The following is a 20,911-nucleotide window of genomic DNA, read 5'->3' as shown; positions in this document are numbered from 1 at the left end:
TCTTTTCCTTTTTGTCACCACACTGAAGTTTTTTCCTCCCATGCAAATGAAAAAGTTACTTTTCTTTCTTTTTTTTAAGCCAACTACTGACTCCCGCTGATCATTCCACGACACACATTCCAGATGCATCCATGCCAATTCTGTTCGGAATTTTAATTAGCTGAAACAAGATAATCAAGCGTCCTTTCATCTTGAAAAAAAAAGTACAAAATATTCTGAGTAGGGTGTATTTTAAAGGACAACCGACGCCCCCGACAAGTTGTGTTCATAATTTGTAAAATCACTTCAAATGACTTATGCGTATGCTACAAAGATACCATGGCATATAGCTATATTTAACATTTTAAGACTCACGCTGAATATTCAGGAAGTCTTGTTTTCGAGTTGGTGACGATTCCTGACGTGACGTCACATCAGGATCGCCCCTGACCGAGAAAGCGACACACAATGCATTTTGGGTACTTTTTTTGGTCTGAAAACCTCATGTTGATCCGTGTTGATGGCGTAAATAGAAGGAAAACACATAAATAACGCCATGGTGAATCATCGTGTGTCGCACCAAGACTACTATTTGATACTAGTTGACAAATACCCAGGAGACAAATCAGCCCGTTTCCAACGGGGCCTGGGCGCCATCTTGTGCATTTTCTGAGACGCTACATTGGAGTCCAGACGCCTCAAAATGACACGGACGGACTTCTTTAATCGATTGCAAACAATTATGCTTTCCTGTTCAGAACTATTTGAATATTGGTATTTTAGATGCTATAACGCGTTTTTCTGATTTCAGTTAGGAAACAAATAAATGGTGTCGATTGTCCTTTAAGCTTCACATAAAAGGTGAACTCCTGAATCTGCCCTTTTCGCTACTTTGCCCAATGTGTAAATGGGTCGGCTTGCAGGTAACCGCGTGGAGCTGAATCAGTAGCTTTCGGGTTACAGCTGCTGTCACAATATGCTGCACCGTATCATGGTTAAAATAACAAGACATATTATAAATGGGATTATTGTTTTAATCAAGCAAACGGCAGAAATAAATCACTGAGCATAACTTATTTATATGCATACAAATGCACTCACCTGACACGATATTGCACCTGAGAATTACAATCACTGATTTGTTTTTTTTCCACTGTGTACCTTGTGTGAGCCAAATGAAGTGTTATTTTATGACTTCATTCAGTTGAATGGAACAGCGCAAGATCAGATTTGCAGTGTACAGTGATACCTTGGCTAACGAACTTAATTGGTTCCCAGACAGTGTGCAAGGCAAAAAGTGTGTATCCCAAAAATTACTTTCCCATAGGAAACCATTAAAATCAGAATAATCCGTTCCCAGGTCCCCATAAAACATAATTTTCTACTTTCTAATTTTCTAAGCCCTAAAACTACACAAAATATACCTTATTATGTATAATAAATGTTCTATGGTATTATAATTAAAGAAATGTAGTGTATAATAAAGTCATTTTATTTACCTTTGTGATGATCGTTGATGGCTTGATGGAATGGAGTGGCCGCTTTCATCAGCATTAAACACTTGATGAGGAACGTAGCCTTCTTCTTTCACCATCTTGAGGAATGATCCCTTGGAGGTGCTTTCTCTGCAATAATTTTACCTTTTTCCTCATCAATTGTGTTCTGTTTAGCTGGGTTGATAGCTTTTTGTATGAAGTGTACAGATGGCTTGTGCGGGTTATTTGTGGAGCCTGATTGATGGGATATTTTTAACCTTTCATCTACACTCTGCTTTTGAACTATCCAAGCTGACACGAGTCCAAATGTCACTGTTTTCTACCCATTTTCTCACCATTTCACTATTTTGTCACTTTTGTTTTTTGTTTCAAGCTCTGTCGTCTCCCTTTCGTGTGTGTGTTTTCTCTGTCTTTGTCATCTGCCTGTCTCTTTAATGTTGACCAGCCTCTCCCCCTCACTGCTGCGTTCTTGTCAATCACGTGGCTTTAACCAAAGACGCCATTTTGTTTTTGGTAAACGGTCTCACTCTCTCTGTCTGTCACCCCCCCCCCCCACACTGCTGCGTTCTTAACCAATCACGTGGCTTTAACCGAAGACTGGGGGCAGGGAATAGAGGACAAAACAGTCGACTACCATTTTCTTGTTAGGAGAAGGGCCTCGTTCGCGAACGACACATCACTCATTGTAGCACCCCAGTGTGTATCCCGAAAAATAGTTCGTATGCCAAGGTAAAATTTTCATAAATTTAACGTTAGCAAACCGAAAAGTTCGTAAGCCAAGGGGTTTGTAAACCAAGGTATCACTGTACTTTATTTGCAACTTGTGCAAAAAAAATTAAAAAGGATGCCCCTGCGCACTGATGAACATGCGTGTTGTGCCATTTTGTCCCTCTGTGAATATATAAGAACACCTATGAAGAACGTGGGACATATTGCTGAAGAGTCCACTCATGGAGCTGATAAGACTCTGAGGCACATGTTTGTCATAATTCGGTAGTGTCACGTCAACTCTTAATGAGCCCCCGTGTTGAAGAGTTTGGCATATATCAGCATGATTTTAATTTGTAGTCACTTTTATAGTGGCAAGACATGGTCCTACCTTATTTCAAGAGGATCAGTCTTTTCGGCAACCCTGAGTTTGCCATTTGAATCGTCCTGAATTTCTTGCGCTTTCCTCGTCACCTTTGGGCTCACGTTCGATTTCCGTGTCATCTGAGGGCTATGTCCTTTACGATGCGGCTGCGGGCTGCCTGTTGACGACTTGCGGTTGAGCAAAGGGCTCCTGGAGCCTTTTACCTTGGTGCTCTGCTGCTGATCCAGAGTCTTGAGTGGGCGCAGACCAAAAAGTCCGCAGTAGTAGTTGCAGAGGTGGACTGTCGGGAACTGGTCGAAGAGTTCTGGAGAGCTGCGGTCTGTCAGGCCTTGGTAGCTGAAACACAGTGATGTGGGCGGGATGAGGAGGAGGGGGGTTCAATTGTAGCCATCTTAACTCATTTGCGACCGATCTCCAATTTATTCGAGAATTGAAAAGTGTGACGTGCAGCGGCATTCCCGAATGTGTTCGGATTTTGGTTTTTGTGGCAGGGGGTGCCGATAAAACGCTGGTCAGACCTCTGGCAATGTTTTTTCCCTACCACGAAGGGGCAGCATTTGCCATTAGCTCATGTTAGCGCGTTGTTACAGCTTGAGCTGTTGTTAATGCCCGATATAAGTCAATATGTATGTATTATATTTTGCACAGCCGCCCTCATTTCAAGCTCAGATAACTTCAGACTCATAATTTAGGAAGCAACTTTTTTTTCTGATGAAAGAAGAGCGTCTAAGGTTTCTAATGCTGTATTGATGTTTATAATAATAATAATAATAATATATTTTATTTCAAGTATTTATGTCGTCCTAAAACTCAATATTCTGTGAGTCCTGCAATTTCAGTGACAATGACAAAAACCCTGGCACTGGAGCAAACACATTTTTGGATTGGATTAGCCTTTATTAGTCTCAAATTTATTCGGGAATTAAAAATATGACATAGAGCGCCATTCCCGAATTTGTTCGGCTTTTGTTTTTTCATACTTGGGTGCCGATAAAGCGCTGGTATATGCATTGTATTTTGGACAGCCTCCCTCATTTCAAGATCATATAACTCCAGATCCATTTTAAGAATTCTCTTTTTTTAATGAAAGAAGAGAGTCTAAGGTTTCTATCACAGTACTTAATGTTTATGAAGTCCTAAAACTCAATATTCTGTGTGTCCTGCAATTTGATTGACAATGACAAAAACCCTGGCACTGGAGTGGACACATTTTTGCACATCGTCTGGAAGTGAATGAGTTAATCGCAAGTAAACAAAAACATCAGTGCATCTTAGGTGTAATACAAACCCTTTTGTCTTGGTCGCCACCCTAACATTCGTAATCTTCGTTTCAACACCTGCAAAGAAGAAAAAAAAGCAGAATTAACATGGTACTAAATTCTTGTTATTTATTTATTTATGTTATTTATTCATTGTATACCTTCCATGCGGGTGACGAGTAAATTGCCATGCGTCCATTGGTGAATCCAGTGCTGGAAAGTGTTGCATTTCTGTTCGATCTCAGAGGCACTTTGCGCAATCAGGCGGCCTTTTGCATCCATCACGCAATACTTCAGGAAGGCCTCCCCCAAGTCAACTTCTACTGTAGCGTACGGCACAGAGTTGCCGGGTCGATATATCAGGTACTGAGGGATTACTCTGGAGATGCAAAAAGAAAAAAAAGCATACTAACAAGGATTTAGCAGCAAAGCCTTTTAGGGCTAGTTTTGTAACTTACTCGAGTGAAGATCCAAAGTTTTCGATGACTCTTGCTTCGGCTGTAAATATTTTACAATATTCTCGGATGAGGTTCTGAATTTTGCATTCCTGGCAGAAGAGGTCAAATGACAAAAAAAAAAGCAACGTGAGGTCCATTATAAGTAATTTCACCTCAAAACATTTCTTTCCACTCGGTTAAACAGGTTTCTTCAGCCGTCATCTGTACCTCTTTGAAGGTGTCGGACGTTTCGCTTCTCATCCAAGAGGCTTCGTCAGAGAACTAAAATTTTTGCTGGTAGCCCTGGCCCTATATATATCCCTAATTAGCAAAAATTAGCACGCTAGTTATTTTTTTAAGCAAGGGTAAAAGCTAGCTAGCTAGCTATTTGCTATTTATTAGCTGCCTCGGTAGCTATCTAGCTGGCCGGCTAGCTAGCTTTCTAGCTGGCTAGCAAGCTATCTATCTGTATATCTATTAGCTATCTAGCTAGCTAGCTTTCTAACTGGCTAGGTCACCGAGTCTACTTGACGATGCTTCTGCTCACCCGCAGAAGGGATGTCCTGTGACTGTAAAGTGTCCTTGACAGTTTTGAAGGGCGCTTATAAATGAAATGTATTATTATTATTATGATTATAAAAGGACTAAAAGCTAGTTATCTATTTGCTATTTAATAGCTGGCTATCTATCTATATAGGTGGGTCGCTGGCTATCAAGCTGGCTGGCTAACTAGCTTTCTAACTGGCTAGCGGGCTATCTATATTGATGGACCACTCCTGTACGACTGAGAGCTTACACAGACGTTCCACTCACCTGCTTTGTCATTTCCAGATTCCTTTCAATCAGGTTGTTATCCTGCTTGGTCCCGTAAGCGATGGGGTTCGGAACCTTAATGATACACGTGCTCCCAGATTCATAGACGGGATTTAGGCCATAGATGACTTTCACTCTGCTCGCTTTATGGCTGCAACCTTGGCCGATGTGCACCGTCTCCGTCATGATGCGGCCAAAGTACTTGTCGCCCCAGTTACCGGAGTTGGCGAGGCCCTTGGTGAACAGCAGCGGCGTCATCTCTATCTCTTCCCCAACTAGAGAAAATATTTTACTCATGAAGAAGAAGGGTCAGAGGGCAGGGCCAGGGTCAAGATGTGAACCCTAAACATCAGAACAGTGAGGTCTGTCATGCGTGCTAATTGCAATTCCACCATGCTTTTTCTATCCAGTTAGCCTGTTCACGGTTTTGGGTATCTGAAGCGTATCTGAGCTGACTTTGACGGACTATGTATGTCTTGGACTGGTCAGTGACTCCTCACTTTCCGATCATTGAATCATATTCACTTTTTAACGCATTCACTGCCATTCACTAATGTATTCGGGAATTGAAAATATGACGTAGAGCGCATTCCCGATATTTGTATTTTCTTGTTTGTGTGCCAATAAAGCGCTAGCCATGGCCGCTGAAAATGTTTTATTCCTTCCATAGGAAGGTGACATTTTCATTTTTTTTCCCAGGTTAGCGCTTTATTCCAGCTTCAGGTGTTGTTAAAGCGCCATATAAACCAATATGTATGCATTGCATTGTATTTTGGACAGCCGATGTCATTTCAAGCTAACATATATACCTCCAGATCCATATAATTTAGGATTAACTCTTAAGTTTTTTCTGATGAAAGAAAATAGTCTAAGGTTTCTTATGCTGCATTCAATGTTTACTTAGTCCGAAAACACAATATTCTTTGGGTCCTGGAATTCCAGTGAAAATGACAAAAACCCTGGCACTGGAGTGGACGCATTTTTGCACATCTGGCAGTAAATGAGTTAAATGTTAAAAAAATAGACGAAGAATAAAATATCTACTCTGATTCACATTAATTTTCATACAATAGAATTTACAGTATATGCAAACATTGAAATCTCATATTGGATTTTTTTTATATAAAAAAATCGATGGACAGATGGACGTAAGGAAGGAAGGAAATAAGGAAGGAAGACAGAAAGAAGAAATCAAGAAAAAAAAATCGATTACCTTCCAAATCATCTCTGAGAAGTATGTCAGACAGAACTGTAATTAAAAAAATCAAATATTACAGAAAAGTAGTGATTTAATGGAATAGCTTCATGGTAATAAAAACAACTTGGAAGTTGTCGCTTACTGTCTACGCTGAGGAGGAAGTCTGTGGTGTCAGTGCCGTACTCATTCCGGATACTGCAGCCGTACACGCCGCAATCTTGACTTGCGGCCAAAACGATAGCAAGTGCTACTTGAGTCTCATCCCCAGCACTTGAAGACAACAGACATACACACATCAGCAGCCCGCATAAAGAATCCGTGACCAGATAAAGGCACAAGATGTCGCTATAGCACAGAGGACCGTTGCACAAGATGTCGCTATAGCACAGAGGGCCGTTGCATGTGGCACCATACTGCTTATAAGTAGATGCGAGCGTTTCGTCATTTGTTATGATCACATGATCGGCCGCTAACTTCCGGTAGGCAGAAAGCCAACAGTTGTTAGCGAGTGCTATCATTGTTTTGTAAACTGATGCGTTTCATTTTGGGTTTAGATTAATCAAAGTCTTCGCATTTTAGTACAATGGCGGTATCGTGTGTGGTTGTAGAAAACGTCAGCCATGTTAACGTCTGATAATTCAAAGAAAAGGTATCAGCGAGCACAGCGTCGGGAAGATGACTGGCAGAGACAGCAAGGATCCAGCAAGAAACGAACAACGCAGCCTCAATTCTCCTGGGACTATCTAACTGTACCAGGAGGTACAGGAGGTACTAGCTCGTGTTAGGATTCATGTAGAGAGAGCCATCGAGCATGTTAAAAATTTTAAGATTGAGAATTGATCTTGTGCCTCAGTTGAACAATATCATGACAATATGCTGTGCTCTTTCAAATTTGCATCCCGGTTGGTTTAATGACTTACCACAACTGACATAGTATGTTCCCTTTCAAATGTTCTAATGATTAAATATGATTTAAAATGTACAACAACTTTGTCCTAAAAAAACAATATGCCGAATGTTCAACGTTATAATGAAACACTGGATACATGTGTCCACTTTCTACGTATTCATAAGCTTTAAGGGACTCATATGCCTTCAAACTATCGTGAGTAAACTGTCCGGGAGTATCGACGAGGTAAAAATAAATATCGGTGAAAGTAATGTCCGGCCACAATGATGGATCGTCAACCCATCCATTCTTCAAATTGAAAGGATCTGGCAAGTTACAAGTACCGTCACGATATCCTAGCTTCTCAAAGTATTGCTCTCGGACTTCTAACTGTAGCTTTTGCACATAATCGGAGCATTGTTCAGATTTCATGCTAGAGAAATTTGCTTTGTCCATACTCGCCATTGTTGCTGTTGCCTACAAGCGAGAAAAAACATGTGATTTGTGACATCACCTCCGTCAATAACTGGCATCTCCAATACGGTGAGTAAAAGTGCATATGTATAGATTTTGAATGCCCCACGTATATGGGAAAAATATTGTGTGGATTTACAGTTCATGCATCTATCCGGTTTCCATATTACAGCTGTGAGGTTGTGATACAGAATAGACAGAATAGAAGTTATCATATTTAAATGTTTCATGCTGTTCTATGGTTAGTTGGCCGAACACAAGGCCCACAATAGAAGCACAGAAAATCTGGGGTCAATTTGAGGTGAACAGACACAGTCTGTTAAACTGTCATCCTCAGGTAGGAGATCTGGCCTTTGCCGTAATTTTGGACTTGGTAAAATCCTTCACAGGAAGAGCTCATTAGCCAGGTTACAAATCTATCAGTTTATGGCAATACAACCCATTAAAATGTCTATGTTCTGTTGGTTTAAGGATGTTGATGCTTGGGACTTCCAGGGGCATGGTATTCAAATCAAGAAGACTATGTTTTACGAATGTATCACTTAAAGGACAACCGGCGTCTCCGGACATGTTGTGTCCATAATTTGTAAAATGGCTTCAAATGACTTCCACTGAGCGTATTTTACAAAGATTCCACCGCGTATAGCTATATTTTACGTTTTAAGACTCGTGCTGAATATTCAGGAAGTCTTGTTTTTGAGTTGGTGACGAGTCCGTACGCGACGTCACGAAAGGACCCCCCCCCCTGACCAACAAAAAGACACATTGTAGCAGTCCTTCATCACGTCAATGTATTTTGCTGTACTGTTTGTCTGAAAACCTTGATGTAGCACCCAAAAGCCGCTAGAACAGGGCGTCCAAGCTCCATGGAAGGAATTTATCAGCCTGTGGAAGCGAGGATTCATTCCTCACAGGAGCTGGTCGCTATTTTTGGGTGAGACATTCCCCCCGCCCGTTTGCCTCAAATTGACACGGAAAAAAATCTTTAATCGGTTGCAAACTTGTATGCTTTTCTCTTCAGAACTATTTGAATCATATTCATAACTGGATGAGAAGGTTTCTTCAGCCGTCATCTGTACAAAAGTGAAGGTTTCGGACGTTTCGCCTCCTATCCTAGAGGCTTCGTCAGCGAACTAAAGTCTGACTGGTCGTATCGGCCCCATTTATATATCCCTAATGTCCAGACATGGTGGCGCCGGACACAGCTATGATAGGTCCCTACTCTCAGGTTGGGCCAGTCGTTAGTCAGGAATGTAGGAACAATCAGTGGGGCCACAGGGAGGGGTCCCCCCCCCCCCAACCTGAGAGTAGGGACCTATCATAGCTGTGTCCGGCGCCACCATGTCTGGACATTAGGGATATATGAATGGGGCCGATACGACCAGTCAGACTTTAGTTCGCTGACGAAGCCTCTTGGATAGGAGGCGAAACGTCCGAAACCTTCACTTTTGTACAGATGACGGCTGAAGAAACCTTCTCATCGATGGACCACTCCTGTACGACTGAGAGCTTACACAGACGTTCATAACTGGATGTGTAACAAGAAAGCATATTCTCCGAATCTGAAGCCATTGTTTTGATTTTTCAGCAATGCAAGACATGTTTTGGGTATTTTAGATGCTATAAAACGTTTTTCTGATGTCAGTTAAGAAACAAAAGTAATGTCGGTTGTCCTTTAAATTTGCATATACAGTACTCTCAACAAATAGCTTGGCAGAGGGCTTCAGAGGTCCGCCAAAAAATAGCACTGAGATGCCATTCTACCTACAATTTGGCAACGGGGTTCTGTGTTTGACGTCCCATCTACCTTCTCTTGACCTCCATGATTTCCTCTTCATCTCTGAACCATTTAATGGTGGAGTCGGAAAGCACGTTGAAAAATTGGCACCACAGCTTTAGGTGTCCGGAGGCATCTGGGAAAGGCTCCCCTCTGATCTTCCGGATGACCTGTGGAGCTGTTGGCACATAGCCACAAATATAAATATACACCCTCTCTAATGTTGTTCCTAGAATTCTGTTGGACTGACGCCAGCCAAATGACAGGTCCAATTTTACTCGAATAACATCAGCACAATACAGTGTTTCCTATATTTTTTGGCTTTTATAGCACTTTTACTCTTTCGGGTCGCAGATAATCAATCCGTCCATGCATTATTTAATCCGCTTAATGTCTGTTTGGGCAGGAAGCGAGGTACAGTGATACTTCAGTTTACAAACGCTTTAGCTCAGGAACCTTTCGCCCGATGAACTTTAAATTCAGCGATACTCAAGTGACTAGAGTATCACAATAAAATGCTTGGACTAGAGTGTAGTCTAAGCATTTTATTGTCAACCAAACAGTCGTTATACTATACTAAATCACACAAAAGATGCATACACAAAAGATACATTAAATTCTGACATAGCGGTGAGGGTCAGAATCACACGATCTGCTTTTGTGGGCCGAATAAAATGATGTCGCGGGCCTGATTTGGCCCCTGGGCCTTGACTTTGACACCCATGCTGCAAGGTATTTCGAAACAAATCTCAGGATAAAACACAGGACTTACCTTTCAGTGGGTCCAACTTCTTTTCACCAACGTTCTCCTCTTTCACAACTTTGGATGGCTCCTCCTTAAGCGGTTCCTCCACCATTTTGGGTACCTCCAGCGTGACCTTCCTGCGATTGATAAGCGGCGAGCGTCTTTCCATCGGAGGGGTGTTTTGTCCTACGGGGGCTTGGAGCAACACTGCTCTACGAGCCTGACTGGGGGACATGTAAGGGGAATCCTTTTTATTTTGAGCTTCCGACGCAATGGCAGCTGTGTCCGTCTCGTCTTTAGGTTTTGGGATGAAGATTTTGCGGCGGGCTCCCGAGGCCAACTCCTCGGGTGTTGCTGAGCGTATAAGCGAAAGACTGTCCCTTCGTTTCATCCTGGGACTGCTTTCACAGGACAGCGATGACGTCGGCGTAGAAGATGTCGGGGTTGATCCTCCACTCATGTCTTCATCCGGCTTGTCGCTCTGGCGTTCATCCACTGCGATCGCAGGGACCATCATCCCCGCGTCGCTGTCTCGTTCCGCGAACGCCCTGATCATATATTTACGGATGCTGCCGGGGCTCAGTGAGGGGTGAGCTGGAGGCTTGTGTGTCAGTCTCTCAACTGGAGCTCTGCTTCTTAGGAGGTCCTCAACAGTTAGACTCGTGTCAATCTTGCCTTGTTTGAAGGGTTTTGCTTTCAGTATTTCAAGGGAAATACCATCTTCTGTGGTTTTACTTAAAGAAGGCCCGATGTCATCCGTCCTTTGTAGCGCCGTTTCATTTGGCATCGAAGATAAGCTGTCCGTTAAACTGTGTTCTGACGCGTGAGATTTTTCAAACATGGCTGTCATGGCGCTACCTGTTCCAAACCGTCTTGGGTTCTGTGTGACCATCAAAGGTTCAGTTTCTGTCCACTCATTGTGAGCGTGCTTCTTTATTTCACTCTTATTCTCGTGACAACTGACCGATATTGGCGGTACCACAAATGAAGGCACAGTTGACATTTGTGAGGGCCGCGGAGAATCCTGAACGTACGTCTTTAGGAAGCTATGATCTTCTTTGTCATCACTGCAGGAAACGTTTATTTGGGGAATAGTTACATAATCTACCTCGGGGAGATGTAGACTACCTTTCATACTTGCTTGCTCCTGTGTAATTATTTTTGTCTTGTCATCGAACTGAGCTTCACGTTGCAGATCTTTCTGCTTGGGTAACAAACACGAGGAATCAACAACATCCCGGCCTGTGATTTGCGGTTTTAAATGTTTTTGTAAAATACTTGGCTCTGATTCTATTTTCTTGAGTGCTAATATAGTGAGTGGCAGAGTAAAGCGCTTGGGTTGAGGGTGTATGACTTCAATCCTTGGGAGAGGATTATTTTCACATGTGCTTTTATCAGATATGGGTTCTTTGACTTCTGCTATGTCCTCAGTGGACGATGATACGAGTGGAACTTTTTCTGAAGGACGCGGTTGTTTCGCGATACGGTCTTTAGGCACCATGTTTGAAGCACCTTCCAAAAGACTTATTTCAACTTCCGTCTTATCTTTCTTGTCTGGAGCAATTTTGTCTGACTTCTTATTTAATTCATCTGCTGGTGGTTTCTTTTCTGTTATCATGTCTGAAACTTTGTTGTTAGTTTCAATCGGTTGTAGAAGTGTCACCTGTTTTTGTTGTTTTACATTTTCTTCTCGAGTTTTCTTGCGACTTGTAGAAAGTGATTCTGAACTCTGTCGCGATCTCTGTTCTGGGTCTTCTTTGCTTTCATTTGGGAGGGAAGACGTACACTCAAATGACATTTTTTGGTCAACCATCTTGGGGGCTGCAGCTGGTAGAAGAACATCAACATTCATTTCCTGAGTCACCGAAACATTTTTAGGCTCCTCTTTTTCTTGAAGACTTTGGTACCCAAATGTTTTTATATCAGAGACGAGCGTCTGATCGACTGTTTTAGTTTCCCTAATACTGGCCGCCTCTTCCAGCAAAATTGGCGTTAATATCATGGGTATGTTCATATCGGGATGGGGTAGCTTTTTTAATGTCTCTTCAGCTTCCACACATAATTTCTTGGATGAGTATCTCATATCCTTCTCAGGTATATCGTCTTCTAGTGGTGAAACAACCACCTCAGTTCTTTTAGTATCAGGTATTGGTAACCTCTTTAATTTCTTTTCAGTTTCCAAACATATTTTCTTAGGGGGATATTTGGCATTATAGTCTGGTTGACTCTTTTCTAGCAAGGGTGCTGGTGATCCAGCCATCTCGGTTCTGTTTATATTGGATCGGGGTAGCTTCTTTAATTTCTCTTCAGTTTCCTCAAATATTTTCTCAAGGGGGTCATTGACCTCTTTGTCCGATTCACCCTCCTTTTCCAATGGTAATACACTCACCTCGGGTATGTTTCCGAAGGGATAAGGCAACTCTTTTAATGCCATTTTATTAGCCGCACATAATTTCTTGGACGGTGTGTCTACTTCTTTGTCGGGTGTATTGTCGTCAACCATCTTATCAACATCTCCCCTCTGTAAAGCTTCAGTGGGTGTCACGCACAGGCAACTAGGTGCCATAGTTGAAATAACACTTGGAAGAGGAGCTTGGTTATCTGCCAATAGGCTCTGCGGGGGAAGGAAACTTTGACTGAAAGGCTTTTCTTTTTTTGTTGAAGATGTAGTTTCTCCAGCAAGGTGACTCGACTCTTGTGAGAGAACTTGATTTTCATTCGAAACCACCTCCGTATGTTTCTCTTCAGCCTAATGGGAGTCAAATAAAGCCAGGTTAGGTCCTTTCCAGTCCTTTCCACTTTCCCAGATAAATCCCATAAAGGGTTTGTACATTCATGTATTAATATAATGAAAATCTCTATGTTTTCAGAATATAATGCATATTCCTGAGACTTTATGCGCAAAAACCCAACGTTCACGTGTGTTTTATAGTGACGTTGTACCATAAACAGATTTACAGCTCCAAAAGCAGTAAAGAAAAAACACAGTAAAAATAAAACTAATCAAATAAAATCTTGTTTGATGATTGTCCATTTAATCCTAAGGGTTTCTTTATCTTGTGTCACATAAACGGTGACCGTGTTTACATAGGCAAAGGATCAAGAAAATGTTTTGATATTTGAACTAGATAACGTTGGATTACAGATGAGCAGAAGAAGAGGAAGTACATTGTTTTATGTAATTTTACATTGCATGGATGTAGTGGAGGAAGATGAACATTATTTTCGCATTGAAAAGAGGATCATAGTTTAAAAGCTGAAGCTTCAAGCTTAAAAAAACCTTGTCAGCTAATACCATATTTTGAACGAAGACAAGGGGGATTTCCTGGACGTATGTGCTGCTTACACACAAACACAGACAATTTTTACATGTTTCTAGCTAGGTAGAAACTAAAAATGAATATTCATATTTTACTTGATTATGAATGAATGAATGAATGAATGAATGAATGAATGAATGAATGAATGAAAAACAAACAAATCCACCCATCCATATTCCAGACCGATTTATTGTCATTAGGGTAGCAGGGGGCACGAGGGCATGAGGCGGGGGACACCATGAATTGGTTGCCACCCAATCGCAGGGCACAAAGAGACAAACAACCAGTCACTCTCACACTCACACCTAGGGAAAACTTTTGAGTGTTCTATCAGCCTGCCATGCGTGTTTTTGGAATGTGGGAGGAAACCGGAGGACCCGGAGAAAACCCACGCGGGCCGGGGGAGAACATGACGGAGGCCGGACTGGGTCTTAAACACATGACCTCTGCACTGTGAAGCCGGCATGCTATCCACTATCCACATGCTAACCACTTGACTACCGCGCTGCCCAACCAAATAAATAAATAACTATATAAATAGATACACAAACAAGCAAGCAAATAAATAAATGAAAACATACAGTACATACAGTACAAGCATATAGTACAGTACATACGGTACATACAGACACACACACACACACACACGCACACACACAGACACACACACACAAACACATACACACATACATACAGAAAATGTGTACACTTAAACTACATACTTGGGGAATTCCCCTGACTGCATTTGCGTGGATTTCACATCCTTCGAATGTATACATGAGGCTTGAGAAGCTTTGTGAAGCTTTGTAAAAATGTATTCAGAAATTAAAAAAAAAGGAAGCTGGCACTTTCAATGGAAGGGAACTGGTGTCATATTGAGTCTAAAAATGAAATGTTGGCTCTGGAAACTGTGTAAACACAGTTTTGGCTTGTGTCACGATCATGTGAGGAAACAGTCACTCAACACTGAGGGTTTCTCTTCCGACGTCACCACAGTCAACGTATCATCGTAGTTCCACATTACTGACAACAAACAGATCGCCATTTCAGTGGGTTCTTTTTGAACCTGATGACTTTGGTTCCTCTTTCCACGTCACATGCTAAAAGCTGTCAGTGAAGCAACCGCACACAAGCTCGCTCATTTCAATCGACCAATCAACCATCTTTTAATTGTATATGAATTCTTCTTTGATAATCAAGAACTGACTTTTTCGACTGCTGTCACAAGCAGACAACACAATTTAGCAATTAACTCATTCACTGCCAGAATGTGCAACAATGTGTCCACTCCAGTGCCAGGGTTTTTGTCATTGTTACTTGAATTCCAAGACCCACAGAATATTGAGTTTTGGGAGAACATAAACAGTCAATACAGTGTTAGAAACCTTCGGGAAAAAATGTTAATTCATAAATTATATGGGTCTGGAGTTATGTGAGCTCGAAATGAGGGTGGCTGTCCAAAATACAATCCAATACATATAGCGCTTTAACAACAGCTGAAGCTGGAACAAGAGGCCATGGTCAGCGCTTTATTGGCACCCAAGCATGAACAAACAAAACCCGAACAAATTCGGGAATGGCGCTCTACGTCATATTCTCAATTCCCGAATAAATATGTGAATGGCACCGAATGAGTTAAAAATATTGTTTGGAAACAGTTGATGATTTTGTGACGACAGTTAACATGCTATTGCATCTTTTCGTCACCACCACGTTCATAAATAAAAATAAAAATAAATGTAGAGGTTTCAAACAACTTAAAGAGAGTCATAATTAGACACATCAACAAAGTGGTCTCTACATACAAGCTCAAATGTCAGCCATTGAAAATGGCGGCCAAATATCAGTTACTGTGTTCGTTGCAATTATATAGCACATGGATCATAAATTCATTTTTATAGCGCATGGAACATGCTTACCACTGATAGGCGAATCATTGTATTCCTGTTGTCTACACCGTCGTTTATTTTTAGCTTTGGGGGGTTGAGGGGTGTCGGTTGCAAGGAATTTTCAAAATGTGACAAGACCCTCCTTCTCATGCCGAGACCTGCAACAAAAGTCACTCGACTAACCCTAAGACAGATTTTACAAACCCTCGACGCAACATGAAAGCCATTGGCATTCAAGTTTCAGCAAGTCCTCTGACGCACTTCTCTCACTCTCCGTAGCCAACACCGGAGATATTACCCGGTCTATCTTACAGTGAGCCGTGAAGATACACAACATCCCCTACTCCCCACATATAACATGACTGAGTGATCAATTTTCACGGTTCCTCATTGCTTTGACACTTGTTTGGCTGTTTGATAATGCCAATGCGACAAAAGCGGTTTCCACTGAGCAGCCAGTCATTCCATCAACTCTGCCATACCTCAACCATGTCACAAATCTACCTGAATTCATGAGTGTGTTTTTCAGACTGATAGAGAATAGACAGAAAAGAAGTTCTCATATTTCAACGTTTCGTCCTTCGAAGGCCCACGAGGGAAGCACAGAAAATCTGGGGTCAATCTGAGGTGAACAGACACAGCCTGTTAAATTGTCACCTTCATGTAGGACAGGGGTCGGGAACCTATTTTGATGATTGCATCTGGCTCGCAGATAAAACTAAAGACACATTCTTGCTTTTTCCTGTTTGGGCTGCAGTTGGGGGAAAACGCAATTTTGATTGGATGATACTGACCTAGGTTGGCTGAAAGTGCAATTTTGATTGGATGATATTGACCTAAGGTGGCTGTTGATGTTCAAAGACCACTTTTGATGGGATAATACTGACATCGGTGGCCGTTCATGTTGAAACAGGTAAACGCCTCTTTTGAATAAGACTGACGAGTATCGTACACTACAGGTTGAATGGACCGAAGGATTCTCTTTTGTGGAGAGAAAAGGTTCTGATTCTAATTTGGATTTAGACAATCATCGATGGAACAGTCCAATGTCAGTGGCACTTTGACAAGCCCCATGCTAATGTTAGCATCAACATATTTCTGTGAGAGACAGCACAAAGCAAGCGCTGAAGCTAATGAGCCGTGTGCAGGCTCGCTAGCAGTAACTTTGCCTGTGCACCCGGCAAGTTGACTTTCATTTCGATCGTTTGGTTGGATTTTTACTAATCATGAGGAACGGAATTTTACCGTTCTCTTAGTCAAAAAGGAGGAGATCTGGCCTTGCACAAATTTACGACTTAGTCAACTCCTTCACAGGAAGTGGTCTTAGCCAGGTTACAAATCTATCAGTTAAAATGTCTACATGCTTTTGTTGTGTAGTTGTTGGTGCTTGTGACGTCCAGGGTTGTGGTATTCAAATCAAGAAGACTATGTTTTACTAATTTATCGCTTAAATTTGCATATACATACATACTCTCAATAAATAGCTTGGCATAGGGCGGCAGAAGTTGGGTGTTGGTCATGAATAGCTGCGCCCCCTGCCGGCAGTAAAAGACAATCTTCCCGTGTTCGAACCTTTGTTCACAGTGACGGACCGAACATCTCTGACACAGAGCTTTTTTTTTAATCACCAGCCATCGCCCCGAATACGATTTCAAAGCAAACATCACTAAGGATTTAATCCCTGCTGGTCTGGAGTGCATTCACTATCTTGTCAGGCAAATGCAATCTAAATATAACTCACAAGTCAAGTGAAAACTATCTGCTTTTCAAGACCTCGATACATACCTCAGTAAGAACTTGAAGACCGGACAATGGCATTTGTTGGCCCGCACTGATGATCCTTTCGCCCGCTGATACATCCATGTTCTCCACCAGAACACCGCTCCCCTGGTTTGTTTGCACAAGAGGCTCTTTTGGACTTCCAGTGGTTAACTCGCTCATTGGTGACTTTGCAGCTTCAAGTTTTAATTTGGGTTCTTGTGGCATTGAGAGTTTGCTCGACACAGACTGTTGGTGGACATCAACACATTTTGGAGGTTCTTTAGGCTTATCAGTCTCCATCGGTACGACTTGGTCGGAGTGAGCTTTGTCCATCTCTGCCCGATGCTTCTTGTATAGTCGATATGACGGCGGGGTTTGCTGTGCTGTCGATTTAGCTTGTGCGGACTTTGCAAGGTGTTCATGTTCTTTATCTTTATGTTCAAAGTATTCATGAGAGTCCTTTTTACTCTTCCCGAAGAAGAAATCTTTGACTGTGTGCAACATGGACGAGATGGATGACTGAATGTTATGATGTTCGTGATCCTTAGAAGACTTTCTGTGATGTTTTACATGTTCTGTAAAATGGGACACTTCTTGTAACGTTTCTTTTTCTTTCTCCCGTTCTATCACTAAATATTTTTCTTTGATGATTTCTTTCTCTTTTGCCGTTCCGCGCTCTTCCTTCTCGACTTGTAACTTCTCCAGCCTTCCTTCGTTTTCGACAGTCGCATTGTCACTACATACGTCCATCTTCTGAGGTTTTTCCAGTTGAGCAGAGTTCTCGCCCTCTTCAGTAGTCTGCGACTGCAGAGTCTCTGATAAAAACTGGGCCAAACCCATTCCCCCGTCATAACCGTTTTCACCTCCGTTTTCAGTCACATGGCCTCTGTTGCTGCTGCTGTTTGTGGTGGTGTTAACGCCGGCATCGACACCATTGGTTATCTTTGGTTTCTTTTTGGCCACGAGTTCCTCAGGGGCCGCTATGTTCTTTTCCAGACTATTGTCCAAATGTATTGCAGAGGCTGCGCCTTTGACGTCAAAGCTAACTCCATTGGCTCCCGCTACAGAGCGCAGTTGCTCCACAATTTCACGCTCATTCGCTGCTAGGACTGGCACTAGTCCTGGAATTGGACGTTTCCTTGGAGGTGGCTCTGGACTAACATGTGATTCATGTTTCTGAATATTATCCCTGCCCCCCTTTTTGTTCTGTTCTTCCAAGTCTTTCCGCTTCTTCTCTGCTTTTTGCTTCAGCTTGTTGAAGAATCTCTGGTGGATCTTGAATTCACTCATGGTGCCCACTTCCAATACACCCGAGCAGGAGACAATACCTTTGCTATTGCTCGCTGAGACCTGATAGATAGCCGCATCATCCAATGTGCAACTGGAAAGAGAAACACCTATTAAATACAATTAATAAAAACTGTATTTCCCGCCATTGAAAACAAAATATTTCTCATTTCCCTCACATACTTGTAAATTTGGAGGGTGTGTGTTTTCCCATTTTTGTGGATCTCATACTTTGGAAGTCCACAGTAACGGTCCATTTCCATATCATCCTTATACCATTTCAGTTCTGGCGCGGGATAGCCTATAAAGAATATGTGATAATATGCCTTTCAGAAAAAAACATAGGTGGATGCTATATAAACACTCCAATTGTACCTTGTACAAATTTAATTTTTGTTATTTTGCATTTTAGTTACAATAAATCTCACGTTATAAACATAATGGATTTGACTAACGGTAATATGACAGAAATGTTTAAAACCGGACGTACCTGCGACGACGCAGATGAACTTGACGTTACAGTTTTCCGACACGGCCTTTGACTTTAAGGTGGTCTCAAAGCATGGCTGGACATCCTCGGTAAGCTGAGCCATGACGGTACACAAGGTACTCCTGCAAGTAAACACACATTTCAAACAGTGATACGTTTATACTTATGTAACATTTCACAATGGTGTAGTGCATTCCATTTTCTTTGAAGGAAAGTTATTAATGGACATTACTGGTAGGGGGCAAATGTAAATAGTTTTGACACATACATTTCTGGGACACCAAGGAAAACAGCAATGGCAAATGCAACATTAAAATTGATGTTGGTCACTGAAACCGAATGCACGACTGGACAAAACTGGACTTCAACTGTTAAGAGGTGTGGAGGTTTTATTCTTAGGGAACACCAGATGGTGTGGTTAAGATGTTAGTTTGGAGGAATGTTTGAAAAGTATGTATTACCTCATTGGCCTGTAGTGAGAATACCTCGAATAGCTATTTAGAGAGGAGGCAAATGCAGGGTTGTTAATTAATAACTCAGAGTTCAGGAATGAACCCAATTATATGAAGTAGGCTGTTGATATCTCTCCTCTTCAAAAATAAAAAACATTTTTTGAGTGCCTTTGTCTAAACTCTATATGCAGCTGTTTTGTCTTTACTACCGTGTACTATGAAATGTCTTTTTTTAAGCATAATATGCAATGTGTAATGACAGTGGATTAAAAATTTTACCTGTTTTCTGGCCTAACATTTGAGAGATAATTATTGCGGGTTTCTGTGCGGCCATTTACAGAACTGCTGTCCTCTTCACTGAAGCTGCTGGTTCTCCCGTTGGCAGAAAAAGATCGAGACGTTGGCCTCCTGGAAGTCATTTTGCACCGTAGTAATTCACCAAAAATGTGAAATCCACTCTTATTTCACCACCACCTAAAATGTAAAAAAATAAATAAAATCCTGAGTCACGTCTTCAGCTGGTCAGACTTCTCTGCCTTGGATAGTAGCTGATTTCTAGTATTCGTAGAAATGCCCCTAAAAATCAGAAAAGAGTTAAATTAGTGGAGCACAGACATATAAATAAATTACATTAATTATTATTTATATACTGCTCAGCACACACATTGAGTCCATGCTTGTCCTCTGACAAGGCAAAGTACTTGCATTGGAATAAGTTATAAATAGATTGCACTTTCAATTTGGAATCAAACACAAGCACAACAAAAAAAACTTGGCTTTAAATGTACATGCTCGGAGCCTTCTTTGGGTTCCGTATACACATAAAACAATGCTCCAACTTACGATTAAAATGTTGTCTGTGTTGGTTTGGAGTCCGTGTCTGTGTAGAAATCCTTTGGAAGTGTCTATCGCAGGCAAGCATGTGCAACCAGCAAGGCCCTAATTTTAGCAGGTCCAGAAATAGGCGTAAGAACACAGCAGATTTTCCAAAACTCCACGTCAGATTTTTTTTATTTGTAATACACGATGAAAACATACACGGTAATATAATTAAAATGTCATATCACTAAGGCAAACAACAAAAACTCCTGAATTTTAAGCACAACATAACGAAGGGCCATTGGGTGATGTTAAACTATCACTGAACATAATAATAATAATAATAATAATAATAATAATAATAATAATAATAATAATAATAATACATTTCATTTATAAGCATAGAAGGTTACATTTGGGTACTGAGAGGCTGCACTTTGCCCAATTCAAAAAACTCGTATCAATATTATTTTAATCTCTCTGTCAACAAACTACAAATTATCTTAAACAAAACACATACAACTTTACACCTTTACGATTCTTTCTCTCCGGGTGTTTGAAAAGCGCCTGGAAATCCTGTATATGAGGAGGTTTGGCTATTACCGTCATACCCCCAAAAATGTGGCTGCTCAATTTTATTTTTGTAAGCATTTTTAAATGTTGGGTCGTTTTACTGTTGAATGTATGTATTTATAATTTTTCAATAGTGACCGTTTAAGAATAAAACAAACGT

The 20,911-nt window shown here is 41.4% G+C and overlaps 1 protein-coding gene across 3 annotated transcripts; it reads right to left on the bottom strand.

The window, feature by feature from the left end:
- Positions 1-107: 107 nt before the first annotated feature.
- On the bottom strand, positions 108-20,894 carry alpk3a (alpha kinase 3a). 3 transcript variants are annotated; one of them, XM_088996078.1, is made up of 14 exons: positions 20,203-20,894; positions 19,639-19,935; positions 18,908-19,029; positions 18,601-18,718; positions 17,155-18,511; positions 10,188-12,909; positions 9,446-9,593; positions 6,418-6,545; positions 6,291-6,326; positions 5,078-5,352; positions 4,286-4,374; positions 3,989-4,206; positions 3,857-3,905; positions 108-2,904 (listed from the first exon to the last, which is right to left on the bottom strand). In XM_088996078.1, the coding sequence occupies exons 2-14, from the start codon at positions 19,776-19,778 to the stop codon at positions 2,571-2,573; spliced, it is 5,736 nt and encodes a 1,911-aa protein (XP_088852204.1). In that variant the 5' UTR covers positions 19,779-19,935; positions 20,203-20,894; the 3' UTR covers positions 108-2,570. The 3 variants fall into 3 exon arrangements, with proteins under 3 accessions (XP_088852204.1, XP_088852203.1, XP_088852205.1); XM_088996077.1 differs by having other exon boundaries at positions 19,639-20,894; XM_088996079.1 differs by lacking the exons at positions 108-2,904; positions 3,857-3,905; positions 3,989-4,206; positions 4,286-4,374 and having other exon boundaries at positions 5,300-5,419; positions 19,639-20,894.
- Between the last annotated feature and the right edge of the window lie 17 nt (positions 20,895-20,911).

This window comes from Hippocampus bargibanti, linkage group LG05 (genome assembly GCF_051943395.1).
Source record: "Hippocampus bargibanti isolate YZ-2025 linkage group LG05, ASM5194339v1, whole genome shotgun sequence".
Classification (NCBI taxonomy): domain Eukaryota; kingdom Metazoa; phylum Chordata; class Actinopteri; order Syngnathiformes; family Syngnathidae; genus Hippocampus; species Hippocampus bargibanti.
This window is presented reverse-complemented; position numbering and strand designations above follow the sequence as displayed.